The 26,996-nt window shown below is 43.0% G+C and overlaps 1 protein-coding gene across 3 annotated transcripts in view; it reads right to left on the bottom strand.

Annotated features, from left to right (window-relative positions):
• Positions 1-26,996, bottom strand: part of GLIS1 (GLIS family zinc finger 1) — a 181,834-nt gene that overhangs the window by 17,976 nt on the left and 136,862 nt on the right. For 2 of the 3 annotated variants that reach the window (XM_039556169.1, XM_039556167.1), the window contains exons 5-8: positions 16,642-16,803; positions 12,957-13,067; positions 9,665-9,797; positions 4,315-4,465 (exon numbers count right to left, since the gene is read on the bottom strand). In XM_039556169.1, the coding sequence (XP_039412103.1) occupies positions 4,315-4,465; positions 9,665-9,797; positions 12,957-13,067; positions 16,642-16,803 (557 nt within the window). The remainder of the gene's footprint in view (positions 1-4,314; positions 4,466-9,664; positions 9,798-12,956; positions 13,068-16,641; positions 16,804-26,996) is intronic. The other variant, XM_039556168.1, reaches the window with a different exon arrangement.

Here is a 26,996-nt window from a genome sequence, read left to right as displayed (position 1 = left end):
GCTCAAGGAGACCACACAGGAAAGAATCTCCCCCATGTAACTCACAAGGTTTTATCCCACATTTTTAGTTTCAAGCTTAAAAATATCAGGGATTTCAAATCTGGTGTTCCCTGGTTGAGCAGAAGGGAGGCTCTGTGTACCTCGTGTTACTTTACATAAAAAGAAGTGAAGGACTAAGTTTTTAACAGAGAACTCTTTACACTGAAGTATTCCTGTGGTATTTGAAATAACAGGTGCTAAGAAGCAAGCAAACAACAACTCTAAAGTTTAAGCGCCCTGATGAAAATGTCTCTTTTTACTTGACAGTTTTTAAATCCCGTTTCTTGTGATTTTCTGTGTGGGTCAGTGTCACTTCAGGGGGGTCTGGCCCCTGGTTTGAGCTGGTTGCAGTTGGCTGGCAAAGGGAGTTGTGTGAGCCCTTCCCTCTAGCCTTGCTTAGACCTAATCCTTTATATTAAAGGTTCACCAGACTGGGCTCAGAGTCCTCATTAATCACCACCTCTGCACATTACAGATGTCTTAATCCCAGTACTTCTTCATTTACTGTTGTGTTTACAGAGCAGAAATGACCTAAATTACCACAGGAATATTAAAGAATAGTTTCACTTTCCTTTCCCTTGGAGACACATCACCCTCCCAATCAAGTCATTATTTGTCAGTGCCCCAGCTCCTGTTGGGAACAGAAGTCCTGTTTGTCACAGCAGCACAAGTGACAGAGAGCCTCAGTCACACACAGAGGGATCGTGTTCAGGTCCTACAGAGTGACCTTGTTGGGCCATTGCACTAAATTGGTGCAAATCCCAAACTTGGTGCCACCACTCAAACTCACTTAACTTCAGTCAGATCAGTTTCATTTAAGCTGATAATTTATCACACGGAATATTCTAAATTGGAATTTACAGAGATAGTCTACAAATGAAACTAAGTACATTTTTAGATGACTTGGATAATAACAGCTAAAAAAATAGTAGAGAGCAAGCCAAGTGCAACATTCGCCCAAGCTTTAATAAAAAGCTGGTTTTCTGTCCTCACTGCTACAAATCAAAATAGACTATTTTTGCGATGGGCAGAATGAAACCCAGTTTGACATTAAACATGGCAAATGCTACAAGAAATGCTAAAATAAACCCTTGCTACCTGAAATAAAAAATAAATATACATTTTAACCTGGATCATGCCAAGCCCACTTTCTGCATGCCCAAGTATTTCGCAGTCAACCACTTTTAGCTAAATTAATATCAATATAAGTAGATTTTTTTGGTGTAGCACACACTTCATTCCAGAATTTGAAAAAATGTGCTCCATATTGAATAAAGCCAGTATAAATATATTTGGTAATGAAGTCAGATTTTGTTAGAACGTTTTCAAGTGAATTAGATAATTTTGTCAAACTATTTAAATGTCTCAGCAAACCATTTGGGAAAATTGACTGCTGCACTTGGTATTGACTTTGGCAAAGAATGGTGTAACAGAGGGGTTTTTTTGTTAAAAAAAAAGAAAAAGCCTTTAAAATCAAATTCTGAATCTCATGTCAAACTTGAGTAGGCTATTTGTACTCTGCCTCATGTAGTTTTTGGCATCTTGCACATTTGATGACTCAGTAATTAGATTTCTTGATAGTCATCGCTTGGTTCCTGCCACAGACTTCACGATGTGATCCCGTCTTGTCACGGTCCTGATCCACAGAGCAGGAATTCTCTGCATTTGCTCGAACCTGAGTACTGAGACAGCTGACAAATGAGGCTGAACACTCTGGGTGTGCCAGGGAGCTGCAGCGGTGCCACGGAGGGAGGCAGTGGGAGGGGTTCCCTTCCCACTGCAAACCTCGTGTACGTTCCGGGAGGGGTGACACTGCCACAAGCTGGCAAAGGGGGGACAGCCCTGTAATCCACGGGCTCCAAGTGTGGGAGTATGAAGTGATTTTGCCCACTTAAATGGATGGATGCTTTAAACAAAACTGTGCTAAATGAAACTCAAGGGCTATTAAACACTAAGTTTCTGCACTTGCAATTAAGATGTCATGTATGGGCTGCCTTTCAGCAGTCATGAATAATGTAAGCATAAAACATTAAATACAGCAGAAGGATCCTGGACTGGGAATGACGATGCTGAATGAAGATTATTTTGAGTTTAGAAAATGGTATTTGAGATGCTGAAAAATTCCAAGTAACTATGTGATGAAACTGGGTGCCCTGTTTTAAAGTAACTATTCAGAAATACATTCCAGCCTCCATTCCTTGATGTTTGGCTCATGGTTAGGATTCTGTTATCTCACTCCCACATTTAGGATGTTTGGGCAAAGACTTTACTTAGGTACATGAGCACTGAGGTAAGAAACCAGCACTGCTGTCTCCTCCGAGAAAGAATCCACATTGCGCTAAAGCTGGAATCAGCAGGGACAATTCTGATGGAAACTCAGTGTGTCTGCAGCAGGAACTCAGTGAGAGGCTCAGCCCACTGATCATGGTTTTCCTGCTGGAAGGGAAGTGCTGTGCTCTGGAATGGAGACACCAGAGGCAGGAATGAGAATTCATCTGGGAGCTTCCGACCCCTCAAACTGGAAACTTGTCTGTTGCACTCACCCTGGTCAGGCCTTTGCTTTCATTTCTTATTAGCAGCACCAGAACACAAAGTGCCTTAGAAACAAATCCCCCTCCCTGACAGCCTGCTAAATCATTCCCATAGTATATCCTTACTTTATTTCATTCTTGGTTGGGATTTTTTGCCTTAATTCCCCTAGGAACCAACTCCAAGAGGAAACAGCTGAGCAACACACTGGGAGCAGTCAGAGGGAGGGATCCCACTCCCCCAGGCTCAGGCAGTCTCTTTCGGCAGGGAAAGAACAGCTCATGGACGACCTTCACTTTGGAATGTCTGTCTCTATTTCTCCTATTTGCTCTCACTGCCTTCTCTGCTAGAGAAAATTTCCTGTTTTTCTGGAGTAATTTCCAATGCCTCCTGTTGGGCATGACACTGCCATGGGAATGCATCTGCCAACAGGAAATACAAGGTTGGGAATGTGGCAGGGTAGAGGAGAAGGGCTGGGCACAGGCATTTTACAGGACAAAGACGGGGTAAGTCTGTGCATCATACTGGGAGAGGAAACTGGTACCTACTACTGGCTGAGGTCAGAAGGCTGAAGGAGCAGAGGGTACAGAAGCTCAGCCTGCTGCAGAATTCATGCCCAATTATGAAAATAAAAAGGAGTAGTTTGCTCCTAATTGAATTTCCTCAATCAGATTGTTCTCCAACCACCCCAGGTGTAATTTTCCTTACTGTGTGTGTCCCTTCCATGCCACACACACTCTGTCTTCTGCCCTTTGCTTAAAATCCTTCTGGGCTTTCCTTGCCCCATATAAAAGAAAGGAAAGGTCAGTCACTGGACTAGGATGGGAAAACTCTACATTCAATTGCTGTATTTGCTAAAGGACACCAACATGTTTCTAGGGAAAGAAAATACCTTAATCTCTCTGTATCTTAAATTCCCATCAGTAAAGCCAAATCAGAGTCCTTTCCCCATCCAAAGTGCTGGGAAGTAAAACTTTAAGTATGAAGATGAATTTGCATGAGGCCAGGCACCAAAAGAATCTGAGTAAAAAGGTTAGAGCAGAGTTTTGTGGCTTGCAGAGATTCTTTACTGTTGAGAAGATGTTATGAGAGCCTTGAGCAAACGGTGCTTTAGAAATACCACACTCTGTAGCCATGCATTTGTATCCGTAGCAGTGCAATCCATACAATCAGTGGGATTAAACACTCTTCCCTGATTAGGATCTGGCTGGGTAAAGCCTGCTGCTGAGAGGTGCATTGCAGAAAACCTTATCAGAGAGCAAGGAAGTGAGAAAGCCTGTGACTCTGACACTGAGTGAGTATTACTAAGGCAAACACTGCCTGATTCCTGAGTGAGTCATAGTTCAGGTTTTACCCTTTGAGAGGTTTCTCATGTTAGCTAAAGAAAGTTCTCTGTGCTTATCCAAACCTATGAGAAGTCACCCAGCAAGAACTAAAACACAAAATCTAAATGTAACTGCATGCTATGAAGAAAAAATCCCATTGTGTTTTGTCAAAGACAAGGACAAGGCCCTGAACAACCTGATAATTATGTCCAAGTTTACCCTGCTTTGCACAGGGCATGGATGACATGACCTTCTGAGGTCCCTTGAAAACTAAATTATTCTGTGATTCTAAAACAAACAGAATTGCTTCATTTGGGCCAGTGTTTTCTTTTGAACAGCACCCATGCAAAGTAAAAGAAAGAATTCATCGTTCATTATCATGCCAGGCACAGGCCCAGTGTGTTTCACAGCACACACATACCCTTCCCTGGCACTCTCCAGCGGCGACTGGTGGTGATGTGGGCTGGACAGGGCCGAGTCGAGGGGAAGGTGCCTTGAAGGGATGTCATGAGGAGGCGGCAGCACAGCTTGGGAGGGGCCATTGTGGTTGGAGCTGGATCCACTGTACATGCCTGGGAACACACAGCAGTTGGCAAAACAAAATAAGCAAGGAAGCATCACTAAGTCCTGCAGAGTCTCCAGCTCCCTCCCTATCCCCTGCCCAACCCTGAGACACAACCCCACAGCAGAGCCCCTGTGTGTCACTGAACGCCCCTGTGCCTGAGCAGCACTCAGAGCTGTGCTGTGGTACTTTGACGTGTGAGTGTCTCCTCTCTGACCCTCCCAGGTGGTCCAGGTGTTCCTGGACTCTACAGAGCTGTAGAGCCCTCCTGACAGCCAGGAGGGCTTGGCAGGACTCCCACCCTGCCTTTCCCATCCCTGTGAGAGAGAACCCGCAGTACTCGGGGGATGGAGCTCACACAGAAAACAATCATGGTACCCTGGGATTCTGCTGTTCATTTCAAACTCTGTAATTTGACTTTCCATTACTATGCTGCTGGACATCCCAGACCATTCATAAATATCACATATTGATACAAATGAAACCCCAATAAACTGAATGCAAAGAGGAGGAAGGAAAAATTTTTAATGAGATCATGAAAACAAGTTCACTAGTACAGAATTACTGAAGGGGCGTGGGTGTGCCAGTTTTGGGGACTCTACCATGGCAGTCAGGCACCAATAGCCAAGTACCTACCAGGCTCTCAAGCACACCCTTTGTTGAGCAAGCTTTGTCCAGGAGTCTTGGATGAAGATATTGGAAATAAGTTTTTTTTCTCCCTTCTGAAGAGTGACCATGCACCAAGACAGGCATTACCTGGGCTCAGGGCCCTCACACTGACTTTTGGAGTGAAGGCTGCTGCACTGACAGCAGGTCTCTGTGGTGACAGACATCACAGGAGTGCAAGCATGGAGTGTGCAAATGCCACCCTGTGGCAGGGGAAAAGGGCAGGCTCCTTGTCATGCTGTTTTGGGAAAAGTCTAGTCCTTCTTTTCTCACTTTTTCTGCCTTTCTCCTCTTCAAGCTGTGCCTTCAACATCTGCCACAGTTCTGTCCCACCCCCTCCCAGGGAATGTGCATACGGATGAGGACCAGAACAGCCGCTCTCACTGTGATCTGAAAGCTGTGAGCAGCAAGTGAGGTCTGCCAGCTCCCACAGTGTCCAGCTCTAGAGTACAGAGACCCCACGCTCCCTCTGGGGCCTTTCTTTGCCATCTTCTCCTCCTGTACCATTCATCTGTCCTTTCCCACTCAGTGTGTGCAGAGCTGCACATCCAGGACAGAGCCATGTACCAGCTGTGCTCGGCCCTGTCCCGTGTCGCTGGCAAGGCCCTGGACTGCACCCCTCCCAAACCCTCCCAGTGACGTGGAACAAGCAGAGGGCAACATGAAAACCCAGAGCTGTGGGGAATGTGTGACACCCTCGGGGTAGAGAAGCAACATCTGAATGTCAGCATCTGTTTCTGTGTGTGACTGAAGAGCAGAACCACCAAGGCAAGATTCCAGCCACCTTTGTCAAGGGCTTCAGATGAGTCAAAAACCCCTCATGAACAATGAGTCCTCAGCTGCTGACAGACCTAAAGCAACAAAACTGAACCACATCATCTCTGTCTCCCACTAGACAGAACATTTGTCAACCAGCCAGTGAAACCAACTTGCTTTCTGCACTGCACACCAGACAGAAGGGGCTTTAAGAAGTCAGATGTTCACAGGTGATGCGAGGATTTATTTAAAGTCTCTTCTGGTAACAGTAAGTCAGTAGCAAGGATGCTACATTGTGGAAATGCTTTTCCACTGGTGGCTTCAGTCCATTTCATAACACAGCAGTTTCACTTCCCTCAGATCCTCACTGTTCATACATTCATTATCAGGCATGAGAGATGAGCCAGATTTGACCTTGACTGCTCAGTGTCGTTTCACACTTCAGCTCCATTTCCTACATCACCAGTTCAGCTATAGTGACAGCACAGCCTGGAGGAAACTGCAGAACCTAAACCAAGCTGTTCATGCTCTAAGGCTCCCACACTGCTGGCCCAGCAATAACTTGTGCAAAAAGCTCAAAAGCCCTCAGAAGAAAAGTCATCTTAGCAGTGTGGTGGCCAGCAAACACACTCAATGTTTTACCTTTCAATCCCACCCCTGAACAGTTCAGAAATGTTTAGGATGTCTCTCTCCTGCCTGTTCCTTGAGGTGATGAGAAAGACAGAGTAGCTGAGTACCTGCAATCAGCATAACCCTCTAGAGGAGCAAGAAAATGTTAAAAGAACACCCCACAACTCTGTGTGTGCAGCAACTGAGTCCTGCATGATCCCATGCACTCAAACCTACCCCTTCAGAAAACCAAATGAAAACAAAATCCCTGTCAACCCCAGTTTCTGCCACCCCAACCACTCTGCAGAGGAGTTTACCCATCTGTGGAACTGCTGTTCATGCTCTGCTGGGGTGGACACCCAGTGCCCACTGCTGGGCTTGAAGAATTTCTAGCTGGGGACATCTCCTAGATCTATCTTTCGACTTCCTGATCACAAGCCCCTGCCTGGACCATGTGTGCACTGAGGCTTGTAGGGTTTGTCATCAGTGAGTTCTCCTCTCCCTACACCTCTATGCAGCACCACTCAGGCCCAGTTTGACAAAAGGTGTCCCTTGTCCCCACATTCCCCCACATTCCCCCATGTCATTCACATCATGCCCTGTGCTGCCTCACCCCAGCTCCCTCCCCACGGAGGAACAAGCCAAGGGGGAAGAGCAGTTGCTAATCCGGTCTCAGTGTAATTTTCAGTACTTCCAAAATTCCTTTCCTTTCACAGTTTTTCTTCCTTTTTTCCCAGCACTGAGCACTAATACTCTGTACCTGAAGTCACACAGAGGCCTTTGGAGCTGCTGTGAATGACTCCTGCAAGTGCAGCCCACGCCAGGCCTGTGTGCCCTGGGCCTCTTCACACATTGACCATCTCAGATTGTAAATCTAAGTCATCAATCAGTATTTTAAATGGCCTGGCCTTTAACCTTAACATCTGTGGCCAAAACGGTGCTCTGAGCATCTGTGACTAGCAGCCTTTTTCCCCCTCAGCTTTATGCTGAGACCAGGCAACAATAATAAAATCCAGAGAAAATGCCTGAGTGGGACCAGAGTGATACAAGCTCTTGTCCACAGGCAGAGTTAAATGCATGTAGCCATGAAGCATCTTAGTTATGAGGAGGGAAAAACAAAGAAGATCTCAGCAAACAATGGGCTCCTCTGACAGCAGAAACATTCCTCTGCTCACTGTCTTACCTGCTTTGAAGTCAGACACAAGGGATGGAGCCTTCTTTAATATTTCTTTTTTTCTGTGATGGGCTTTCATCCCTGACATATTTAAAATGTGCTTCAACTTGGAGAAAGACAAAATTGAAATTCTCCAGGAATTCAAGTGATCCCTAAAGCCCAGAGCTCTGCACATTAATAATGTGGTTTCTTTGAAAAAAACAACACAAAAACCAAACTCAAAAGCCCAAACCATGAATGTTTTCATATTTCAAGTGGAATATGAGGCCATCATACACTGTATTTATCCATGTATAATCTATATGCAGTATTATAGCCAATTTCTCAAAAAATATTACCTCAGCTTATCTGAAAGAGCAAATGTGCAATCACTGCAGACTATAGGTGGCAGCAGGAATGTCCTTAAGCTTTAATTCCATAAGGATCAGCATATTTAGGGCTTATATGCCCTAAATAATGACAAAGGAACAGTTTTGCCTGTGGATTGTACTCCGCATAATATGAAGCAGCTTCTGTTTCACTGCAAAACAATCCTTCAAATATTGATTTATTTTTCCCTGGCATTTGCTCATACTGTGCATTGATGGGGTCTCATATGGAGCAACCTGATGGACGTGTCAGGGAAAATTTACAGTTTTTCGACAACATCCTGGTGATGGATTGATATAATCAACACAGAAATCATATCAGACAAAGCCAAAGTTACGGACAGATAAAATCCTTCATTTCACAAGAGGTTCTCCGAAATGACACTGAGAGGTTAGGGATGGTCTGTTTATCTATGAGCTAATAACTCTTTTCCTGTTTTATTGTTGTCACTTGAAATCTGAGGCAGTTTCTGGGGTTCTGAAGTGCAGCCTGTTTTGAGGAAAATGTCACTGCTCTTTCCTCCCCTGCCTGGGAGGCGGAGGCCAAGTCATGCTCCAGCTACATGGGGCTGTCAAGGGGAAGCAGAGGCCATGTGCTGCCCTCAGACCTTACTCAGTGCAGGTGGTACAGGGAGAGACTGGAAATTAACCCCCAAATCCCTCCAGCTTTCTCCCACTTTTTGAGGAGCCACATGTAAACCCTGAGTGCAGACTCCCAGGGGAACCACACCACAATGATGGGGTATTTCCCATTCTCCTCCATTATGTTCACCAGTTACATTCCAACATTTTAATGCAACTTGAACCAGAAAAGAGGATAGGAGATGTCAAGCAGAATGCATTTTTTGTTTTGAAGATTTGGAGTAATCACAAAAAAGTAGGAGATTCTTGCAGAAGGCAGACTACAATTACACTGCCAGCCTTTGGGAGTGCCTCTCTCTGCTGCCTAACACAGAACCTCCAATTGCAAATCCCTGATTCAGGATCCTCTGCTAGGGTACAAAAACTGTGAATCTAGATCTTATTTCCCATGGAAGGGAATGGAAGCATCTTTTTCTCTTCCTTTAAGATGTATAGAAGAGTCTAAGGTCCCTAAGAAGGGCCTGCTCTTCTTCAAATCACAAGAAAATACAGAAAGAAAGACTAAATACTAGAAAAGATAATTACAAGGTTTGACATTTCAAATTCAAGTTTTCTTCCCATTCATGAATCACCACATTATTTGTTATGATTCAAAGTGCATCATAACACTGAGCCTCATCAGCTTTCCTGCAGCTCCTGAATAAAACCCTCCTGTTGCAAGTCTGTGCCAGAGCACCTGCCTGGACTTAGCACAGCTCCTGCACCTGCACTCTGCCCAGGCCAAGGCACACTTTGAAAGGAGAACAAATGGATGGAGACAGACTTTCAGCAGGGCTGCTGCCCCTTTCACTTGAAATTAACAGTAGTTATTTCTCTGACTAATTCTGTTAAAAAAAAAAAAAAAAAGCCAGGCCTTAGCAAACAACTCAAGAATTATTTCATCTTATTTGTTGGTTTGGAGGTCTTTTCACCTTCCACAGTGACAAATATTTTCTGGTTTAAATCCTCTGTTATATGACATATTTAGCACCACACTTATTAGAAGTATTCTTACCTGTGATTAAATCATGAGGACCTACAGATCTGCCATACTTCCCATCCAGGATGTGCTGTGAAGGTGTGTGGAGCTGTTGTATAGCTAAGCACTCATTTAGTACATCTTGTTCAGTATCAGTACAGGACTTTAGCTACAAGAGGAGGATTAAGAAACATTGTGTTACATAGTCAAACCAAACTATTTATAATTAACTTCATATATCTCCTTAAGGATTATATACAGAAGGAAGACATGCCATTCTCAGGAACTCAGTGTAATTAAGGATGTATGTAGTACTTGTAACTTGTAATTAGAGATAACTTTGGTTTTCTGAAGTGCACAAGTGTGCTAATCTTACATCAACAACCAGTTTGCTTCAGAAAATAATGTGCCCTGTGTTTCTTCAAATCATCCTGAGTAATTGAACTGCACATTTTGAGGCTTTCTGTAGTTTCTTGGATTCTGTGGCAAAAGGTTTGCATCACCCTGTGACTGGGACACTTGGAAAGACATTTGATAGGCAAAGAAAAGCGTTTGTGCTTATCAGATTAGAACTGGCAGAGCAAGGCACTGTCAGTGATGTGTAAGAGGTATCACCCACGTGTCAGCTGTGCTCCATGTAAATTAAAGCTCTGGCAAAAGGGTCTGAAGCAAACTCTTGAAAACCACAATGTCGATCATATTAAAAACAGCAGGAGAGGAGAATTAAGAAAGAAAAGCATTTCTAATTCTCTTTCAAACATGCTGATGCTGCCAAGCTTTTGTCATAACAGAGTGCTCACATTACACAAACAGCCATCATATTCTACAGCCATTAATAAATAGTTATTGTCCTTATGGGTACAGCCTCACATACCCATCTCCCCTGGGCTTGGGTATTCTAAATAAAAGGCCCAGGCAAACCTTTTCAGAATTTGGCTCTACAGCCATTTGTGGGTTCGAGATGAACATCTGACATTTGGATCACAAAGTGCATCTGCAGCCAATTAAACTACTACTAAATTAACAGCTAACTTTCTCCTGTTTTGTTCCTGTAAAGCCTTTCAGAACAACCAAGTATCACCCCTGCACTAATCCTCTAAGCTATGAACTGAGTGCTCAGGATTCCTTTGGTACAAGTCTAAGCTCAGGCATTTTGTTTTGTATCAGAGATGGCACATTTTGGTAACATATCTCAACCAAGACTTGTCGGCAGAACAGTTTGTTAATTTTTCTTTCTTGGCTAAGTAATTTCCACTCAGAACTCTTGGGAAGCTGATACCAACGGACAACTGCCTTTGCTGAGTTAGAACCAAAATGGAGCAAGTGAGTATAAATAGTCTTTTCCCTCTTTTTCCTAAACCTGAAATCCAAAGTAGGCTGTTCAGTAACACTGAGATTTACTTAGCTGTGAAAGGTGTTGGGGTTTTTTAATATATAGAAGTGAAATATTTTGGAGGGGTTCTTGTTTCTTTATCAACTACGTTTGCTTTGATCCTTTTTAAGAGAGCCTGACCAAAACACACTTTAAATCTGCTGCTTTTTCAGGTGCCTTTTCAGTTTGAGAAAAAAAAGTCACAGGATCAAATATTCATAAAGTTATCATGGATAAATGAGACAGGAAATCTGAAGATGATTTCAAACCACTGGAGGAGTGCAGATTTAGACTGGTCTACCAAATAAGGTGTGGGAGGCAAGTTACTAACATTATTTTAAGATAGATTTGATAAGTCTATAGGAGACTATTTACATGCACAAAGGAAAACTCCTCAAGGCAGGAGATTAAGTGATACGAAACCCTGGATATTGATGTCTTGGTGCATCCAAGCAGCCTGAGTTTGCAGTTGGTGTTACCAAATTTGTCCTGGATTGATTCTGTTCTTCAGGCCTCCTGCTACTGATGCAGGAAGTACTTGTTGCCCTCCAATGCAACGCTGGGATTTGGGGGTTTTTTCCCACCTTGTTCTGGAGAACTGGAACGAGGCCTCAGCAGGTGACAGGGTGTAACAGTGGGGACTGTCCCCCAGATGTAAAGGATGGTGACATGTTAAATGCATTCAGCTCAGTACACAGAGCTGAACAAATGATACCCAGGTTTGGTATTAGGAAGTAATTCCCTCCTTGTTTCCCTGAAGTACGCCAGAAACCAGAGGAAGGAAAAATGGGGAAGTTCTTTTCTTTGGAATAGGGAGCACAGTTGCTTTCCACAATCTGCTGAGAATTTCATGTAACAAAACCTTCCTGTTGCAAAGATCTTGCAATTGCAAAAGACTCTGGTGCCACAGTCACCCTCTTTCTGTGGCCAATTACTACTATGGCCTTCTGACTCTTACTCTCATTACACAGAATTAATTACATAGAATGGATCAATTACTGCCATGGCACTCTGACTCTTACTTGCACTATGAGCTGAAGGTTACTCTAGGGAAGTGTTGGGAATTTTGTGACCTGTGGTGTGGGACACACATGCACAGCACATCCTGTGGAACCTTCTAAAGCTGAGAGCTGCAGGGAAACCACAAGGCCTGGTAATACAAATTTGGGACGGAAAACTAGGCAGTGGCCAGGCTAGATAAAACTTTTGACTAGAGCTGATATGTGCAAAGACTTGATTCCATGGACACCTGGATGGTGCTGGGCATGTGTTACTCTCAGGGACAAAGCTCACCACACAGTGAGTGTTCCACGAGTATCTGAAACAGGGAAGAGAGCTCTGGTCACTGATGTGCTGGGAACTGCTACTCAGACTGCACACATCTGGTGGAGAGAAGGGTTCCACAGAGAATTAGGGGACACACGGCTGGCCTGGGAAAGAGGACTCTAAGTTCAAACTGGTGAAAACTGTACAAGAGGAGCAGCAAGAGGGAAGGGGGCATGGCTGACACAAGGACATCTCTTCTATTACAAAAGCTCTTTTCCTACACTTCCATTGTATCCTGGCTGTTTCATTTGCATTTTAGATGATCTGCTAACATGTATTTTAGTAGACACAATCAGGTAGTGCTGACTGCAGAGACTCAATGCACAGACATTTTATGTGAATAACAGCACAGCTTGGGCTTGTGTATTAAAGATGAACAGGAAAAGAAACGCTTGGACAGAAGGCGTGGGGCAAACTGAATTAGAGGGTGGCAGCCTTTGAAAGTACAAATATATAAGGTGGTCTGGTTAACAACGGTGATTAAAAACCAACAGGAAAATCAGCTCCACTAAAGTTTTCTTCTGTGATACTGCAGAAAAACTCTGATCTGAAAATATATGAATTAAAGGTAAACTAAAAATGGCTGTATTGAGGAGCTCTGGGGATGTGTCACTCTTTGCCTGCTCTTACCTTCTTACGCACCTGCTGCTCTTTTGCCGAGTGAGCCTTGACGTGCTTGCGCAGGGAGCTGGGGTCCGTGTAGCGCTTGGAGCAGCCGGGAATCTGGCAGGCGTAGGGCTTCTGGGAACGGGAGCAAAGGGAGACATGTCACACCCCTCTGCCTGCCACAGCCAGCACAGGGAGCGCTGCAGGACGCTGACACGCAGTGCTGAACCTGAGCTGCTTGCTCTGTTTGCTGGGTCCACGTCTGCTCTGTCTCCTCTAAGCTCACAAACCAGGCATGATGCAAACAGAACTGATTCTGCACTGGCACACTGGGTGTGGACTACGGGGCTGAGGTAAATGCTAGTGAGGTGGGACTGAATGGGTTTTGAGAGCCTTTCTTTTCTCCCTAGTCTTTACAGCAAACAAAATTATCAAGAGATCACCCAGTATAATTATAAAGACAGACATCTGGGGGTTTTTGAGTTCTGATTTACATAGTTTTTACAACAATTGCTGGGCACTGGTGAAGCCCCACCTCAAATCCTGGGTGTAGTTTTGGGCCCCTCATGACAAGAAAAACATTGAGGTGCTGGAGCGTGTCCAGAGAAGGGCAATGGACTTGGGAAGAGTCTGGACAACAAGGAGTGGCTGAGGGAGCTGGGCGGGCTCAGCTTGCAGAAAAGGAGGCTCAGGGGGGACCTTCTTGCTCTCTACAACTCCCTGACAGGAGGGTGCAGCCCAGTGGGGGTTGGGCTCTGCCCCCATGAAACAAGGGTCAGGACAAGAGGAAATGGTCTCAAGTTGCACCAGGGGAGGTTTAGATTGGATTTTAAGAACAATTTCTTCACAGAAGGGATGGTCAGCCATTGGAACAGGCTGCCCAGGGAGGTGATGGCATCACCATCCCTGGGAGTGTTTGACAACTGTGTGGATGTGGCACCTGGGGACACAGATTAGTGGTGGGGTAACGGTTCGGCTCAAAGATCTTAAGGATCTTTTCCAACCTTAACAATTCTGTGACGCTGTGAAATGCAGCAAAGCGGATTCTGGGGCACCTCCTGGGAAAACCATCTGAGTCTGGGAAAGAATTCCAGTGTCCTCTTCTCACAGGCAAATAAATAAATGAGATGCTCTAATTTAAATGCTGATTCTGGACTCCCAGCAACTGAAATCCTCACTGAATTCTTCTCTTGGCAATGCCTACTCCCAACAAATGGAACACTATCTCTGGGTTACAGAAAAAACTCCAAATGAAGGTGAAATTGCCAAAATGAGCAAAGGCACTTTAAAGTAACCACTGACTTAAGCGCCAGCAAAATAGTGCTGCATGGCACAGCCCACAAAGCTTTAAAGTTGAATGGAACATTCTTTTGCCCTCTATGTTCTTGCCTCATCTATCAACATTACCTCAGCCTTCTCACCAGGACTAGCAAATCCTTTTGGTGTCTTCTCAAAGGTAGAAAACTGGTTTGCCATGACCTCAGTGTCACATTCTTTAATCCCCTTGGTTTCAGAAGGAGGATGCACAGAAGGGAAAAAAATCCCACCGGTTTTGGGAGAAGTGACTGTGAGGTCCTCTAAACCAGTTGCTCTGCTCCTGGAGGAGTGCTGACATGCCCTTTTTACCACAAGGACAGACAGGTTCCCTTTGTTCTGCTTCTGCCTAGGAGAAGGATCTACTTCCAGATGATTTAGTAGGGATTCGATCAAACCAGCGTACACCAGTAAGTGAAATGATTTACAGATTCTCCTTTGGAGAAGATAAATGATGGAGTGACCTACATTGAGAAGCTTTAAAACCAATTCCAAACGCACTCAATAAGGAATAAGCAGCCTATATAAACCCCCTTTCTTTGTAAGTACCTCCAGAGAATAAGTATTGCTACTCTGTCCAGCCAGCAGGAAATTTCTGAAGGAATAATAGAATCATTCACCAATTCATGACCTTACAGGCTAACACAGCACCTACCCAGAAAGTTACAGGGCAGAGGAGATTTATTGAGAGTGTCTGGAGCACAGAGAACTGACACCTGAGGAAAAGCTATGGAAAACTTTAACAAATCCCTTGGCAGAAAAACTAGCAGAGTATTTTTCAAATCACTGATGTCATTCAAATTAGTGATAAAATGATTCAACTCAGTGATAGGGAAACTAGATGAAAATCTGACTACCCTTACAAAGGTTCATGGCTATTTGCTCTGACATTCTAGGCAGTTGTTTAATGCAGCAGCACCATCCTGTAGCTCTGCTATTTTTCACATTCACATAAGCACACAATTTACTGAGCTTAAACCACAGGGCTTCAATTAAACCAGGTAACTGGAACTCAGTGTGCACGACTACAGGAACAGTTGTAGAGAACCTGCAATGGAACAGCATGGAGGATGTTTTTAGATATTTAAGAAAGTTAGTAGAAAATTATTACTGTACCTTTTTCCTGATTTATGAGCATTTCAGATAATAAAGACAGAGATAAAGGGAGAAGAGAAGAAAATAGAAAGTTAAGACATTTGTTTTCAATATTGCACAGACAACACACAAAAAGAATTTGTGCTCATTCTAGTAACCATTTTAAGTTCTCTCTTAAAACTAATAGACGGCATTCTATTTGTGAGTTTGGATAATAAAAAATATATCTACTAGGTTCATGCAATTAAATTTAAAAACTGCACGCAATTTAGTATATCCACTTTCAAAAGAGATGCAAATTACAAATTCAAATATCTCAGGTTGACTTTCAAATAAATAAAACATTGTTATTGTAAGTGTGCTTTGGTTTGGAAAATGTGACTGACTCGCTTCTCTCACTTGTTTGTTTTTGCAAGGCATAATGTACATTAGACATTCCTTAATGCTGCACTGTCTGAAATGTGTAACTGCTTAAAAAGTAAATATCAATTAAACTCAAAAGTTCTGCCCCATAAACACTTGGCCAAACTAAACCATGTATTCACTTCTTTGAAAAAGACAAAGGAACAACTCTGCCTGTTACTCTTTACAGGCTTTATGCTGAGGACATGACTCGTCTGCAGAGCTGCCTCATTGCCTTCTTTCCCCATGACCTGGTGATTTCATCTCGGTACAGCCCAAGATGCTTGACAGGCTCCCATCTTCTCTGTGAGACAAGTGAGAAGAGCTGCAGAGTCAAGCCCAATCTACCAACTAGAGAATAACAGAATGTGTTTCTCACAGTTAATTCTGATGGAGGGTACTTAACCAATTCCAGAGTTATGAGACAGATTTATTTTCACTTTTACAAAATTACTGTCCAAAACTGAGGTGCATTTACCTTGCCCTGAGAGGTCTGAACAGCTTTTGCATTCACTCAGAACTCTCACTGAAGGGGACGGGAAGTGAGACAATGACACAGATTTGGTGCAGCAGCAGTGACTCAGCTTTCACTCAGCTACACCTTATTGTGCTGCTGCCTCCTCTTACTGGAACAGGAACAATGGGAGAGTTTGCTGAGTAACTTACTCCTTCCTAACTTACTTCTCAGCATGAGTAACACCAACTAATTGCCTCTCTATGATCAAGACTTTTTCATTTCTCAAAGCACATACAGTTCAAAACCAATACACTTGCTCATAGCTGAGTTTTCCAAGACTCTTCTCATGAAAAGGCCAAGTCCCCCTGCAGTTACAGAACTGATTGTGTACCAGGACTGCTGGAAAACTCAGTGCAGCTCCCAGTACGAAATCATGCTTACGGTATCCAGGTGTGTCCGCTGATGCTTTGCCCGGTCGCTGGAGTTGCTGAAAGCTTTCTGGCAGCCAGGATGCTGACACAGGTATGGCTTCTCCCCAGTATGACTCCGGAGATGAATCTTGAGGTTCTCAAGCCTAGAAAATGCCTTGTTGCACCCTTCAAACTGAAAAACGTCATAAAAAAAATCATTGTAAGGTTCTATTAAATAAACCATGTGCAGCCACAATGAGAACAGTGTAAGAACCAAGTTGGACATGCAATAAATCAACCAACATTCAAACATCTGTTGAAATTTATTGATGAAACACAACATATTGTGCTGTTCATTTAATCTGTCACCGAAGACATGGTGTGCTGCTCAGTAATAATACAAGGGTTATAAATATCTCACACATTCTGTCTGAAGTACTGAACACTTAAAGACATGGTGTCAGGACAGAAAATTTAAAGAAAGAACAAGTGTTCTGAGGAGTCCTCTGAGATGTTAACTGGCACAGGAACCACTGTGGGCAATAACAATTAGCTGCTACAGACAGAGAGCAAGAGAAGCTATTTGTGGCAGGTTAGAACCTGGTTTCAGGTGTCTGAAATATTATACACTGGGGCAGATGAGCACAGACTATTACAGGAAGACCTGATCCATTTGAAGATCAATCCAAAGGAACTCTGCTGTTATTCTGCACCCTTTTCTTTACTAGCTGTATCATTCAGAGCTGTTCTCAGTATTTATACAACCAGTAACCTGAGAAATTCTGACTTCTTAAGCACCCGTTTCATTAGGGAGCTCAGCAATAAAACGCTGCATAGCTTTCATAACAGAAGTCACTGTTTCAAATTAAATCTGAATAAATAAATAAGTAAAATTGCCAGCTACTAGGCCAGGGAAGGGTGTTTTGCATTGCTCACTGTAGGTGTCAGTGTTACAGACAACAGGCAGTGGAGGCACTGTCTGTAGGATGTGCTTTGGGAACTCTCCCAGGTGAGCACAAATACTCACGTGTGCACACACGTTCGTGCACCTGCACACCCATAAAATGCACTCGCTTACACATGTTCAAATACTTGCATGCAAATACTCCAGTGATGGAATGCATATTCTTTGCCCACTCTGCATATATTGCTGTTTCATGGCACTGCAGATCTTCTTATGCCTCTACACAGACAAAAACCTGGTTCCTCAAGGATTTGTGATCTCAAGGAATGTATTTGAGAAAGACAACCCAATTCACCTTCATATCAACTCTAACAGCAATTCTGAAATAATGCAGGTGTATCTTCATAGAATGGTTTGTGTTGTAAGGGACCTTAAGGGTTACCTAGTTCCAAGCCCTGCCGTAGGCAGGGACACCTTCCACTATCCCAGGTTGCTCCAAGCTCCGTCCAACCTGGACTTGAGCAATTCCAAGGATGGGGCAGCCACAGCTTCTCTGAGCAACCTGTTCCAACCACTGTTTCTGGAAGCCACAGATTTTTGCATGATTCATGGTCATAAACAGTGAAATCCTGACTCTCACAAAATCAGCAAATGCTTTGTCACTTCCTTTTGCAGAGTCAGGATTTTGTTCAGCAGCTTTCCAGGAACCTGTGGCTCCTGAGATGGCGTCACAGAAATCACCTTGCCAATCCTGTTTGTCACTCACACCTCTTACACATATCACAGTGCATGCAAACTGCTGACCTGGCTGTTGCATCCAGCTGTGCAGGGGGAGGGATGGGAAGGGAGAGCAGATGCAGGAGCCCTGAAGATGCTGTACCCTGGAGATGCCTATCTCCCAGGGCCTGCCAAAGGCAAATTAAATCACTGATGGAGAAAGGCCCACCACATTCTGCTCAGCCCAGTGTGTTTTGTAAATACCTCAACACAGTGACCAACACACTGAACCAGTGATCAGCTCTGCACACTGCAGGCAGAGGGGCTTCTGGCACTTCTCTGTCCCAGCCACTCACACATCAAAGGATCAGTGTGGCCTTTACCGCCATAAATATTTTACTGCCCTGGGCAGATATTAACCCATCTAAAGGCCGTATTGGGTCTATTTGTACAGACAAGTATCTCATATATTTCCATCTTTACCCATCACAGCTATTGTGACAGATCCACAAAATCACCTGGAGACATGCAGTTTATGAGTTCAGAAGCTTTGTTTGGCCACAACCCACCTCTGAACATTTGAGCTGGTGCAAGGAGGTGGGGAGGTTTGGAAGTGACCAAAGCCACCAAGGCTTCAAAAGAAACAAACTTTCTTCATGACCATCACTAAAAATCTGACAAAGATTCAGAATGGAGCAATTTGAAATGTGCAAAAATGCTGAAGTCTATGAAAAATAGAGCAGAGTTCAGCAAATTCATAGTTCTCATAAGGACATTCCATCAAGCTGAGTGAATGTTCTCAGGTCCTAAAGATCACTTTTTTCCTTTTTGTTCCTAATCTTCCTCCTTTCCAGCCTCCTTTGATTAGTGTGCCCATAGTGTGGCATCCCTTTGAACTATTATTATCCCTTTCATCTCTCTTGCAGGTCCCCTTCAAGCACTGAGAGGTTGCTCTAAGTCTCCCTGGTGCCTTCTCCAGGCTGAACAAGCCCAACTCTCTCAGCCTTTCTTCTCAGAAGAGGTGTTCCCTCCCTTGGAGCATTTTTGTGCTCCTTCATCCCCCAGCCTGTGTTGATACCAGAGGTTGCCCTGAACCAGCTGCAGGACCCTGGACTTAGCCTTGCTGAAACCCACAAGATACCCACGGGCCACTTCTGGAGCTTGTCCAGGTCCCTCTGGATGGCATCCCGTCCCTCAGGAGTGTCAGCTGCACCACGCAGCTTGGTGTCACCTGCAAATTTGCCGAGACTGCACTTGGTCCCAGCATGGACCCCCAAGGGACACCACCTGTCACCGACATCCAATCTGAATATTGAGTCATTCACCACTACCCTCTGGATGTGACCATAATTCCTCATTCCCTGAACACTCCAGCCTTCAATTCCATCTCTCTCCAATTTAGAGAGAAGGATCTTGACCCTCAGAATGTTTTTCTAATGGATTACCAGTCTTCAGTTCCATATCTAGAGCCTAATGCAAAGTAGGAAGGTATGCAGAATAACCCAAACTCATTAAAGGTCCAGCTCCACTCTCATTGATGTCAGTAGCAAAAATTCCAACAGCAAATGTCCTAAAACATCTAAACACAAGCTTAATTTAAAACACATGAAAGCACATATGTTTAAGAGTTTGCTGGATCGACACTTGAGGAAGAGAGGGAGCAGGCCCTACCAGAAGTGCTCAGAGCTACAGTGTAAGCAGCAATACTCAAAACAAATACGGGCTTATTTACAGACCCTTCTACTGTGGTCAGCTGCCTTTTCTTGGTAAATATGTCCAATGCCTTCAGCAGTAAGGTTCCTCCATCACCACATATGCTTGGACATTCAGAGCTTTTCTTATTTATGTTATTATTTCCTAATTCACATTATTTGTATTAACCAGCTTATTAAACTGCATAACAGACAGTGGGATAGTCCCAATGCAATGATAAACTCAGGATAAAGATGTGAGGGGGAACAATGCAACAGCAAAGAGAATGATGTGACTGCAGTACTCATTTTCAAGTTGGCAAAGGCTGGGTTGGTCAAACAGGAAGAAGATCAATGGGAAAGGAGTGGGGGCAAAAACTTTGCCAGCAAGTGATGAGAAGAGGGGAAGGTGAAGATGAAAGGTCTGAAAGGGAGGGAGGAAAGCAGCTGGTACAAAGAGCTGAGCAGGGTGGGGCTGAGAATCCACTCAGAGCTGCAGAAAAGAGTTGCACTTTGAAGGACACCTTTTTCAACTCTCTTTATTTCTTGCTGGATCTGCTGACTGTGTCCCTCACAGTTTATCCCTATGGAAGTCCACATACGGAAACAGCTTTCCTGAAGAGGAAGGCTATGGTAACTTCACCTGGGTTGCTGTTGTTAAGACAGCTTTGTAAGGTTCTTCTTGGGTTTAACTGCTACTCACCAACTCTTTTAACCCTTCCACTTACTCTTGCTACTTGGGAGTGTATTTACATTTATATATGCACTAAATAAAGCTACTCTTGGAGAAATGGGGTGCTCATTCTCCTTTTTAAATAACCTCCAGGAAGATCCAGCCATCCCACAACTGTCTCAGCTTCAACTACGAAGAACTGATGTTCAGTTTCAAAAGGGTTCCAGGATGGTAAGAGCTATTTTATCAACTGAGAAGGCCACTTACAGGATCGCCCAGACACCTGGCCCCAATCTGTCACTGCTTAATCCTACAATCCTAAACATTTTGTGGACGTTTGATGCCTGGGATAACAGTAACAAATGCTGCATGATCCTCAAAGTCTGTAAATGTCAACAGAGCTCTTAAACAAGTTTCATCAATAAAAATAATAATTAAATTGCAATTACTAATTTTTTCTTTGCTGTGAGATTGTTAATGCTGCACACACCCAAGCACAGACACTAAACAATGCCACATGATTACAGCAAAAACACAATGCAGTTATTGGGTTTTATAACTACTGCTGCTTTTAGAACACAACTTCTACCAGGAAAAAATACCTTGTAGAAATTTATGGGACTAAACTAGTTCATCACCATATGGAAATACATGTGTTATCTTTATTTCATACCAAAATCTCACTGCAGTGTCGCTGTTGCAATACCATGCATTCAAAAGCCATATTTATAAAAACACGGAATTATCTCACAGTGATCTAAACACATCGCAATTTTCCCAACAAAACAGTTTAATCTAATAACTGTAATTGCTTAAAATGTTTTTTCTTTGCTTCCAGATTATACTTTGAATGCACCTGAGAATGTTGCCATGCAGAAATAATAGCATGTTCCCAAGAGGGTTTATATTATCAAATGTTTACCATTTTCACAAGCATATTTAAGCACGGTCATGTCTAGAATATCTGTCAGTGGTACAGATCAGGAGAAATAAACTATAAACTAACCAGCTCAGACCATAGGGCAAAGCAATAACTGACATTTTCTTAGGAAATGAGTTATGACTGAAAAAGAGAAGCCTTCACAGTCGTAGTGCTAAATAGGTCCAGTGTGCCATTAGAGCAAGCTCATTAATATACACCTCTGCTCTCTGCTGCAAGATCAGTTAAACAAGCTGCCTTTTATTTATAGACCTAAAAGGGAAAGAGCAGGTCATACTGGCTGCTGACATCTCAGACAGCCTACAGATGGAAAACCCAAAACATTTCATTCCAAAGCATTTAATGCTATCAATAGGAAATCTGATGTCTGGTCAAAACATCCACAAGCCTTATGAACATTGTGAAATGTTCTTTCTTCCCAACTGATTACAAAATTGGGAAAATTTTACTGAAAAACATGTTACGAGAAAAAGGATCCTGTGAGGCTGCGTATCCCTTCTGGAGGGGAGGAAACAGCCACACCACTCTTTAAATAGCATCAATGTTTTACAGCACACTGAGGCCAATGTCGGGGCCCTGGCTGGAAGCACATGGGGCTCCGAACCTTACAAACCTCAGGAACTCAAACACATCAGTTGTTCCACCCACAGGACAATCAAAGTATCTGTTCTGGTGCTTTGTTTTTCCCAGCTAACTCCTGATTAGATTAATGTTTAATTCGCTGTTGTAGCTACAATGTAAAGCTCTGATCCTGCAAATAGTTGCAGGTGAGTAACATGGCTCACGCAAGGAGTTTTATTAAACTCAACAGAATTATTTGGGTACATAAAAAATCATGGAATGAGATTTTAACATCCTAAAGGATCCCGATTTATTTAGCCAGATTCAAACTTACAGATTAAAATTGTTAGAAGCTTTAACTGTTAGAATTTTAAATTGTTAGTTTTTTTCCCCTTTGTGATTGCAATAAAATGGCAGGTAGTGGTAACATAAAAGGACCTGCCAGTTTCTGGGTTTGGTTTTATTTCTGAAGCCTGAACAATTTATGTTTACAAAGTGACACTACATGCTATTTCATTTGAGTCTTGGGCAAAAATGCTTGTACTTTTTATTGTTTGTCTTTTAAAAAAGCATTTAGGGCTTTAGCCAGAGTGTTGTACAGCTGCTGGTGCGTAAGAGATGAAAAGCTTAAAAGGTTCAGAACAGGAGGAAGAAAAACTTAAGACAAGTAAGCCACAGTATAAATGCAATATATCCTTCACATTGTTGGGGTTTAGGGTAGTTGTGGCCAACCATTTGACATCCACACACTGTCCACCAGTAGTTCATTTTTCTTTATGCTGTTAGACAGGTCATGTATTTCCTAATTTCCATGAAACTGGGAAATATGAATACACTGAAAATCCTGGAGGAGGTGTTTGATCATCACTGAATTACACAAGACTTTGGGCTGTCTCTGTTATTTCAATTTTATGAATTTTATAAGCCCCTAAGCCCGCATTCCTGAACCCCCTCGGGCAGTACCAGGAGAGATGGATGCATGAGGAGTGCAGACCTGGCCCATGCAGGACTCATTTAAGTCACGAGGTTCCAAGAGTGACCAGGTCTGATTCTGCCCACGAGGCGATTCCCACACACAGACACCTCTGACTGCAGAGGCAGCCACCTGCCTGCCAACATCCCCTGCACAGGGCAAACACTGCTTCAAGCACTGGAATATTCATACATTTATTTCTTCTAGTGCCAGTAGGTCATGCACTTCAGTGAGCAAAGAGAGTTTTCCATGTGTTTTTCAGCAAACCTAAAGTATCTGGGGAACTATCAGAGTGTCCTATCCTTTTCACAAGACCCAATTTCTAGTATTAAAACTCTTTTTAGTAATCCTTCTTTAATCAAGCAGAAGTATAAACATTTGTCAAAACAGGGGTAGTTGCATTTGTTTGCCACAACATATGAGAATGAACCAGGAAAGTTTGGAATATTTTACTATCAGCAGCTTGACAGCCACAGACTTTGCCATAAGGTTTTGCTAAATATGTCATTTGGAAAGCAAACAATTTTCTGAAACCTCATTACAGTTGGACTGAATGCAATATTATGGCTTGCAGGCAAAAATAACATTACATGAGGCAACATTTTAAAGAACAAAATGCAAAATTCATAGGGCCATGTAATCAGCAAAGGAGACACCCCATGTCAGCCCCTTTATTTCCTCAGATGTAATTGGGAAACTATTCTTTATTTGGGATTTTTTGAATAGTTTACAAGCTATTTGAAATTAAAGGACAGCACACAATCCAAGATTTGCTGTTCTAATATCTGAAGCCAGATCTGCTTGTTTTGGGGACAAAATTAAGATTGAACAAAGTCAATTAAAAACCCTCTTCCATCCATGCCAGCAAAGAACCACAAATAAATTAAAATGTTTCCCTCCAGTACTTTTAGATTTTTTTTAATAAAAAGTATCATTTCCTACATGTACTTCAAAAACTCATTTCTCTGGATCAGTAATTCATTGTCTTAATTTCCAAGGCAACATTTCCATTCCAGTTTGCATCTAAAGTATCATCTCTTTGCACCCATCTCCATCTTTAAAGAACAGTCTGTGCTCTTAGTCTGGGGGGCCAGTTACAGTGCAAACTGTTCTGTACCAACAAGCAAGGTGAAAAAGGTGCTCATAATCTACTCACAGGTATGAGAGCTTGAAAGTTTGGAGTGAAGAATTAATTTGTTTAACATAAAGAATGTAGCCTCAGAGCAAAGGGAGAATATATTATGATTGATGTGGACTAACCAGTTGGGGCAACAAAAAATAAAACAAATAGAAAAAAGAAAATAATTAAAGAGACAACAGCAGAAAGAAGGGGAAAAATAGTAATTATGGGAAGAAAAAAAAATCCTACCCCAAAACTTATGGCTGATTAGCACAGCGTAGCATCTTAAAAGGCCAAAATACCACATGTGTGGCATGTTACAAAAGAAGATTAAAATAAAGGAAAAAATAATCCAGAGAACCATGAAGTCTCAAAACATCTGGAGTTTTATAGTAACAAGGAGGAAAAAATCAAAAACATAATTGAAAAAAGTCCAGTGCAATACATTATTGTACAATGAAGCTTAATGGAATTGAAAGGAGAAGAGATGAAAAGGCAAAATAAGGGGGGGCAAAGGAATAAAAGAAACAAGAAAAGGCATTTATATTTTAAAGATGTCACTGAGGGGTTTTTATCCCAGTTATTAAAAATTACACACCCTGCTTCTGTAAGCTGTTCCTGTAATGTGTTGAGCGCTCTCTTTCAGCGTAGGACATTCATGCACGCTGGGGAACTCAGCAACCCTTCTGTGCCCAGCACAGGGCACTTCTCACTCCTGGGTCTGGGAGAGACGTCTGCAAAGAGGATGGCAGAGAAGCTGCCTGTCCTGGTTTACATTCTGAATCCAATGGGAGATTGGAAGAGAGGCAGGACAAACAGAAATTAATAATGTTCGCTAAAAACAATGCGTACATTCAGGAATTAAGCAAACAAGCTGTTATACTGGCATCAGACACTATTGAAATACTCTGAATGTATTCACTAACAAACACATGGAAAAAAACAAAATAAAAAATTTCCCTCTTTATTTCATATTTTTCTTTATTTTTAATGAACCAGTAAAGGAATAAAAAGATCCGCACGTAGTCCAGTCTGCCTTTGTAACATGCCAAGAGTGTGTCTAGGAACAGCACAGGTTTCCAATGTACCACAGACAGAACATCCCAGGTTAGGTCTGTGCTCTGTCTCCAGTCACAGGAAGATTTGAGACCAGCGTGTGACAAGCCTGTGTGTCACAAACACGGTGTCATCTGGCAGCAGTAAGTGTCCATCCTAACTTCCCACTCATCCCCCCTGGACTCCTCGGTTTTTTATGATCCTGGAAAACCCAGCTCCTACCTTTGTCAAGACCAATAAATAAATATGTTTTACAATCATAGCTTGTAACATGTCATCCCAGCTTACAAAGTGGCTCCTGTCCTTGGCAGATCAAACAGGAGGATCCTGCGGATAAAATCTGATCTACAGTGGGAAATAGCTGGCTACAGCTGACTTAACTAGTCCAGCACAACCAAATTCTCTCAGGAAAGATGAAAAATAGCAGCAAGGTAACTCTTTGCCCATCTGTGTGGGCTTTTTGTTGCAAATACAACTTTTTGTACTGGTTCAACACAGATCGTTCATTTTCCTCACTAAATCTGTTTCACAAAGTCTGTAGTTTTATTGCTGGGGTTTTCTCCCATTTTAGTTAGGGTGGATTTTTTTAAATCTTAAAAACTACTGTCTTTCTCAAACTCTACCCTGTGCTCATTTCCACAAGCACATGATGGAGCTTTTATCTCAACTTGTTATTTCTGAAGATCAGCTCAGAAGAGTAAAGTTTCCCTGCAAATTGACAAACTGCATGAATTTACCAACGCTGGATTAATCTCCGCACAAAGCAACGAGGAGAACATACAACTGTCTCCAAGGTTATTCTCAGCAGTGGAGTAGGAAAGTCACTGGGACTTGCAGGGCTCAGATAGGCTCCTGCTCTTTCTGTGCCATGCTGAGCCAACCTGATTATCCATAAGTGAAGACTGAGGTCCAACCTGTAATCCAAGGCAGGCAAGGGATCAGCTAAAATGACTGTACCTGACACCTCCTCACATGTGTAAAGCTGAGCTCTAGCGAAGAGCCCTACAAGAGGTACTGGTGAATCACTGGGAGGCTGTGAGATGTGGTGGGAGCTTGTTATCACTGGAGGGTTGGTTACCTCATTCTGCTCTCCCTTGTACCCTGGTCGTGAAGCAGAACCCCAAGACAAACAGCTCTCCTTCACCCATGGACCTGCTCATCACACTACAGCAGAATCCCACAGAGCTGGAGGGTAACACATGGAGAAGGATAATCTTCTCCTTCTGAGAGAACTGGCTCTCTCTCCCCTACAAATCAGGAACTCATCCTCACTTTACCCTAAGTCATTAATTTCAGTCTGCCAGTGTTTGCATTTTGTCTTGCTTGGCCACGTTCATTACATGAAGGAAAATCGGAGAGATTTATTCCTAGGAAAATGGCTTCAAGACCTCACCTGCTTTAGAGGAAGTCAGTTTTCTCTATAAAGGAGATGTTAAAGATTTTGCTAACAAACACCCTGTTGCTACTCTTCACTCAGGGTTTTACCACACCCACTGAACTGGTGTGAGCATTTACGCTCTCCACCAAACCCTGCTCCATTTTTAAGTGCTGGAGTTGCCTCCTAAAGCCTGTTGTGAAGATGAGCTCTGCTGAAGAGCAGTGCCAGGTCCCTCCATTCTCTACAGCACTGTGGGATCCTCTGGATAAAAGGCTGTATACCAATGTTCTTTTCTGAATAGTACTTAATGTTTTCCCACAGTCTTATTGTTTACAGGGAGTTTAGCAAGTCACTTCACTAATTTAAAATAGAT

The sequence above is a fragment of the Corvus cornix genome, chromosome 8 (assembly GCF_000738735.6).
Source record: "Corvus cornix cornix isolate S_Up_H32 chromosome 8, ASM73873v5, whole genome shotgun sequence".
Taxonomy (NCBI): Eukaryota; Metazoa; Chordata; class Aves; order Passeriformes; family Corvidae; genus Corvus; species Corvus cornix.
The sequence above is the reverse complement of the archived record's forward strand: the minus strand, read 5'-3'. Positions and strand labels throughout refer to the sequence as shown.